This window comes from Pyxicephalus adspersus, chromosome 6, assembly GCF_032062135.1.
Source record: "Pyxicephalus adspersus chromosome 6, UCB_Pads_2.0, whole genome shotgun sequence".
Lineage (NCBI taxonomy): Eukaryota > Metazoa > Chordata > Amphibia > Anura > Pyxicephalidae > Pyxicephalus > Pyxicephalus adspersus.
This window is the reverse complement of record NC_092863.1, coordinates 568284-575026: the sequence shown is the minus strand read 5'-3', so window position 1 is coordinate 575026 and position 6743 is coordinate 568284. Positions and strand designations below refer to the sequence as shown.

General features: G+C 48.7%; 2 protein-coding genes across 2 annotated transcripts in view; one reads left to right on the top strand and one right to left on the bottom strand.

Annotated features, from left to right (window-relative positions):
- The window catches only part of RGS9 (regulator of G protein signaling 9), a 46342-nt gene extending 42525 nt beyond the window's left edge, over nt 1–3817 (bottom strand). The window contains exon 1 of the mRNA XM_072414073.1: nt 3152–3817. The gene's annotated coding sequence lies outside the window, so the exon portion shown is untranslated. The remainder of the gene's footprint in view (nt 1–3151) is intronic.
- Nucleotides 3818–6267: 2450 nt separating this feature from the next.
- The window catches only part of GNA13 (G protein subunit alpha 13), a 17637-nt gene continuing 17161 nt past the window's right edge, over nt 6268–6743 (top strand). Inside the window, exon 1 of the mRNA XM_072414070.1 lies at nt 6268–6600. Coding sequence (XP_072270171.1) covers nt 6318–6600 — 283 coding nt within the window. The 5' untranslated portion in view covers nt 6268–6317. The remainder of the gene's footprint in view (nt 6601–6743) is intronic.

Here is a 6743-nt window from a genome sequence, read left to right as displayed (position 1 = left end):
TCTGGGCATTGTGGGTGGAGTGCAGAGATTTCACAGAAGTGAAAGTATTTTATGTCGCTGACATTTTCAGACCTGATGTGTGCGGAATTAAAGAGGAAGTGAAACTGTTCTGTGTGTGGGGAGGGGGGGATTTGTAGTCATAATTTATCTGTCCCTGACATTCATCAAGGATTTCTGCCCAATCACCCCAGGGTAGTGCCAATACCCCCCCCCCCCCCCCCCATCTCATAACCCCGGACTCTGGTATGGGGTGCTAATCATTTAATAAAACGATACAGGAAATCCACAAGCAGCAAACCTCAACACATAAATCATCGCACTGAACCACCGACATAGAACAACACCGCCCATGACAGAGGTCTACACCCCATGCAATCTTCTCACCCTGTATAAATGAAGAAGCCCTAGGGTGACAACACCATCTTCTATGTAGATAAAGGGCAGAGAGTGTTGTCACCCCACGTCAGAAAGAAAATGAAAAGTATTGCAGCCACCACATGTGAGGACTGGTCATTGGTAATAGATCGATGGACACCATTACACTAACAATTCTTCTAGAGGGTCACTAAATGGAATTTGTGTAAAGTGGCTAATTTTGATTGGCTGTGAACCTATTTATATAAGCTGGGGGTTTCAAGATAAAATGAATTCTCCTTATGTTCCCTTATCAGGTTCCCCACCTCACCGTACATCATCCAAACGATAATGGCATTTTCAAGCAAAACTTCAGCTTTGTTGGGATCACTGTGTTTCTATGATGGCTGGTGGGAGGGGCCTGCAGGGTGCTGGACATAACCTCCCGAAATCATCACAGCATATATGATATATCGGCCATGTGTGAGCATGAGCCTGTATGATTGACAGAACTGCAATCCAATGAGTGAAAAGGGGTGGAGCCATAGACAGTCAGGCTGAGTGGGAGGGGCTCAATGATGCTAGACATCCTTTAGCAAGGAAAGTAGGTGGGCTCTATCTGATTTGATGCAGCTTCTAATGTACATTGTGAGAGGCTGACAGGGTGCAGTGAAATCAGAGAAAGCAATTCAACTCCAGGGGAGTCAGTACATCTGTGCAAGAATGAAGGGTAGGTTGAAGGGCAGAAGGGGAGGCTGGAGGGCAGATTTATTAAAGGAGAGGCTGGAGGGCAAATTTTTAATCAGGAGGCTGGAGGGCAGATTTATTAAAGGCAAAGCTGAAGGGCAGATTTATTAAAGGGGAGGCTGGAGGGTAGATTTATTAATCAGGAGGCTGGAGGGTAGATTTAATAAAGGCAAAGCTGAAGGGCAGTTTTATTTAGGGCGAGGCTGGAGGCTAGATCTAATAAACAGGAGGCTGGAGGGCAGATTTATTAAAGGGGAGGCTGGAGGGTAGATTTATTAATCAGGAGGCTGGAGGGTAGATTTAATAAAGGCAAAGCTGGAGGGTAGATTTATTAAAGGGGAGGCTGGAGGGCAGATTTTTTAAAGGGGAAGCTGGAGGGTAGATTTATTAAAGGGGAGGCTGGAGGGTAGATTTTTTTATCAGAAGGCTGGAGGGCAGATTTATTTAGGGAGAGGCTGGAGGGCAGATTTAATAAAGGGGAAGCTGGAGGGTAGATTTATTAAAGGGGAGGCTGGAGGGTAGATTTATTAAAGGGGAGGCTGGAGGGTAGATTTATTAATCAGGAGGCTGGAGGGCAGATTTAAGATAAAATATTTCCTTTTATCTGCCTTTTATAGTGCTGTAAATATTCTAATTACCCCAGAAGGCTGCCAGACTCGGCCTCAGGGCTGACAACACTTCTCATAGAAGATTGAGTTTCCTAAATGGATCAGTTTTGGGATAATTTTTCAGATTTGAGGAGAATCTTTAAGGCCAAGGTCCTGGATGATATAAAAGGCTGCTCTGCAGTAACACACCAATAAATACATTCTATCTGCCATGTGTAATCAATGTACAGCAGAGCTCAGACTGAAGCCGTAGCAGTACAATGAGACACATGGGCTCACAAGTGTGATAAGGAGGATGCTGAAAGTAGGAGAGAGCAGAATGACAGATGGAAGAGCTCATCGATGGGGGGGCATCCTGGGCTCAGAGGACATGGGAGAATGATGCTTGTCAGGTGGTCATATGGAAGAGGAGGGGCACCTAGTGGTAAGAAGAATTATTGCTCGGACAGCTCTGAGAATCTCTATGGGTCCTGGTATCACCGGGACTGTCATGTGTCACTAGAACAAGAATTAAGGGGAAATGTTTCAGTGTTTTTTCCCCTCCGCCTCTAGGTGAATCTCTGCAGTTTGAATTGCATGGAACCTATTTAAGCTGAATCAATGTTCACCTCTCCATACGCTCGGCTGGCAGTGTACACCTTGGCTGGGAGCCTGTTGTTAGGGTACACAGTGGCAGAATTCCTATTGGCAGCTGGTGTTAAGGAGTGTCACCGCTCCAATTCTGCATACCGTTACCGAAACTGCAAAACAAAAACTCCTAATCAGAGTGTGAGCTGTCACTGCCAGGGCCTGTTTATACCCGGGTACCCTGGTGCATGCCAACATCCATGTAGTGGGCCCAGCCATAGAGCCCGCCATCTTGTTCACATGCTGTGTCTCCCCCTGGCTGATTTTACCCTCCAATAACAAACACAATCATTGATTCTATGAATTAGATGAGGAGTCCCTATTGCCACATCCAGCACAGTTCTTTCTGTATTTTTCCAGCATGTAGATGGTTAACCACGCTGACCCCATGGCGCTGTGACTTCCGCGTGTCTGACGTCATGGGCTGTCACATGGGCTGTGTGTGGGTAGAGGAAGATCCCGCCAATGTACAGACATTTCCTGTATGACATCCCAGGACCCTGCAGGAAGCCAATCCTCAGCTCTCTGATATCTGCCAGACAGAGCGTAGGGGCTGCGTACAGACGTTACATCCCCCGCCATTGTCTCCAACATTCTAACCACTAAATAGGAACCCTGACTCTTGTTTCCCTCCCTTGTCCCCCCTCCATACTGCAGTGCTGTGTGTTGTCCCCCAAAACAATCCCTACCAATGGACAAGAATGGAGCACCTGTATGGGGAAGCTTATATTCACACATACAGTGCAGACTCTGGAGCTGGGAGATGTTCCTAGCAGGGACAAGGAAAGCAGATGGGGGCTCTGTAGCACCTTTACCTTGACATTGTTATGGAATAAAACCGCCATATTTGCATCCTCTGTACTGGCATGACCCCATCACACTCCAGAGCACAGCATGAAGGTTGGAGATGGGGCCCCTGGATATGTACGGGGCCCCTGGGTTTTACCAATGCTGCCTTGTGGATCACCCAGCTAAGCCATTCATCCTCTATGTCCATGGAGAGGTCACTGCAGGGAGCTCCACACAGATTCATCTCTATGGGGCACCTGAAGAGAGGACTAAAAGAGAAAAGAAAAATGGTGGAGGAATGCTTATTTCCTGACATAAAATTTCCAATAAAAAGTTTTCAAAGATGCAGCTTTCTTTTATAATACTGTAGGGTTCTACTTCCTGGTATAGAGTGACAACGCTCTGTCCGTCTCCAAACTGTGCTCCTGTGTTGTCACCCTGTCACGTGCCCTGCTAGTGGAGATTACACCAACACACATGGCACTGTATATTGCACCTTTCATTATTAGAAAGCCGATGAGGAGCCATTGCTGGAGCTGGAGTATTATTATAGACCGGAAGAAGCTGACAAGAAACTGCAGAAGATCAGCAGCATTGATGTGGGGAAACAAGATATTTCCGAAACTCTGACCCCTTTGATACAGGGTGAAAATGAAATGCCACTTTGTGCTGCCATTACTGACTTCCTCCTGCTAGTTTCCTGGCTGCTATGGTGATCCTCGGGCTTCAGTATTTTTTGGGTTACCAACCTGGATCAATCCCTTCTATTAATACCGGAGCAGAGAAATCAGAATTATAAGATGGCAGCGTCTATGTACCTCTGGTGACAGGTCCTCTTTAGTGTGGTGATCATAATAGACAGGTGAACATGATCACACAGACCCTGTGTATAAATAATAATAATTTCCTGAATATAAACTCAAACACTCACCGAGTAATTCTTCACCAACAGGAAACGTGCACAGTCCCGGACTCTATGGGGCCCCGTATATATCAGCCTGGGGCCTGGCACAACAAGGACATCTCACAGCCCCCCTCTCTTATCATAGGGGAAACTGATAATTATCTGATAAGGAGACAATCTGCAGTGTGAATTATTTGGTGAATATATTTGGGTATCTGTCATCATTGTGTGCAGAATGAGGTCTTATAGAAAGAAATAATTGAAGAGTTACCTAAGGGGTGGGAAGATCTGGCTGTGGCCCTGTATGAAGGGCTCCATCCATCATTATCACCACAATGGATGGAAAATCACCACCCAGAGACCCCAGGCTCCATATATGTCAGTCATGGCTCTGTGACCCCAATGACAGAAGTGCCTGGATTTCACAGAATTATTATGCAGTATTCATATAACACCAACATATTACGCAGCGCTGTACAAAGTCATGTCACTAGCTCAAAGGAGCTCACAATCTAATGTCCCCCCATAGTCATATGTCTGTCAATTTTGGGGAGGGGACAATTAACATAACTGCATGTTTTTGGAATGTTGGAGGAGACCCAGACAAACACAGGGAGAACATACAAACTCCATGCAGATATTGTCCTGGCCGAGATTCAAACCTGTGCTGCAAAGGCCGGAGTGCTAACCACTGAGCCACCCTTCTGCCCATAGTACTGGTGATGTCTCCTGATCCTTCCCTGGGTGATCTCGTTGGAGGTAGTTTGCAGTACCATTGGATGTACCTTAGACATAGGCAGGTGGAGGAGCCACACAAATCCTCACCTATATAATATATGGGGGTCACTGATCAGGGCTCTATCTTTGTTTGGTCACCTGTAAAGAGCTCCGTCTGTCATATTGATTCTCTGATTGCAAAACTATCTTTACAATCAACTGTAAGCAAGACTGAGGGCCCAAATCTATAGGAGACCCCAGTATGTGTCTATGAGGGGCCCTCTGTGTATCAGGATTATGGGAGCCCCTGTATTTCTCTATGAGGGGCCCCTCTGTGTACCAGGATTATGGGAGCCCCTGTGTCTATGAGGGGCCCTCTGTGTACCAGGATTATGGGAGCCCCTGTGTCTTTGAGGGGCCCTCTGTGTACCAGGATTATGGGAGCCCCTGTATATCTCTATGAGGGGCCCCTCTGTGTACCCGGATAATGGGAGCCCCTGTGTCTATGAGGGGCCCTCTGTGTACCAGGATTATGGGAGCCCCTGTATTTCTCTATGAGAGGCCCCTCTGTGTACCAGGAATATGGGAGCCCCTATATTTCTGTATAGGGACCCCTCAGTGCACCAGGAATATGGGAGCCCCCTGTATTTCTCTATAGGGGGCCCCTCTGTGTACCAGGATTATGGGAGCCTCCTGTATTTCTGTATAGGGGCCCCTCAGAGCACCAGGATAATGAGAGCCCCCTGTATTTCTCTATAAGGGGCCCCTCTGTGTACCAGGATTTTGGGGGCCCCATTTTTCTCTATAAGGGGCCCCCTTGTGTACCAGGATTATGGGAGCCCCCTGTATTTCTCTATAAGGGTCCCTCTATGTACCAAGAATATGGGAGCCCCTCTGTGTACTGGGATTATGGGAGCCCCTGTATTTCTCTATGAGGGCCCCTCTGTGAACCAGGATTATGGGAGCCCCTGTATTTCTCTATGAGGGCCCCTCTGTGTACCAGGAATATGGGAGCCCCTGTATTTCTCTATGAGGAGCCCCTCTGTGTACCAGGATTATGGGAGCCCCAGTATTTCTGTATAGGGGCCCCTCTGTGTAGCAGGATTATGGGAGCCCCTGTATTTCTCTATGAGGAGCCCCTCTGTGTACCAGGATTATGGGAGCCCCTGTATTTCTCTTTGAGGAGCCCCTCTGTGTACCAGGATTATGGGAGCCCCTGCATTACTTCTATGAGGGGCCACTTTGGAATGAAGCCTTCTCCCCGCCAATCTTCACATCTACAACTATGACCCACAGGCCTCTAGGCCTCCCCTAGTTTGGTTTCATTACGCGGTGACGTCAGATCATCGTCCGCCTATCGCACCGCGCTCCCTGTCGCTGTCCAGACGACCATATTGAAGTAGCCAGCTTTATTCAAATGCACAGGGAGCGGTCTCCGACAATATGGCGCCGGAGGCGGACAGTGCGCCATTAAGCGTCGTGGACGTGCCGGGCGGGGCGGCGCGTTCTTCTGTCTTCGGGGTTGCGCACGCACGCACACAGCCTCCTCCCTGGGCTCGGTAGAGAGGAAGATGGCGGACTTCCTGCCGTCCCGCTCCGTGCTGTCCGTCTGTTTCCCCAACTGCGGGCTGAACAGCCGGGAGGCCGAGCAACAGCGAAAGTCCAAGGAGATCGACCGAATTATCTCCCGGGAGAAGACGTATGTGAAACGGCTGGTGAAGATCCTTCTCCTGGGGGCCGGGGAGAGCGGCAAGAGCACCTTCCTCAAACAGATGAGGATCATCCACGGCCAGGACTTCGACCTGAGGGCCAAGGAGGAGTTCCGGGCCACCATCTACAGCAACGTCATCAAGGGTGAGACACGCCCCTGTGCGGGCCACTGTGAGCTGGTACCTGATGCTGGGGCCCCTGGGGGCCACACCCCGAATATGGTGTGTGTATATCTTAGTGCTAGGTGTATATACTGCTACACATTATAGGGGCCCCTGGGGGCCACA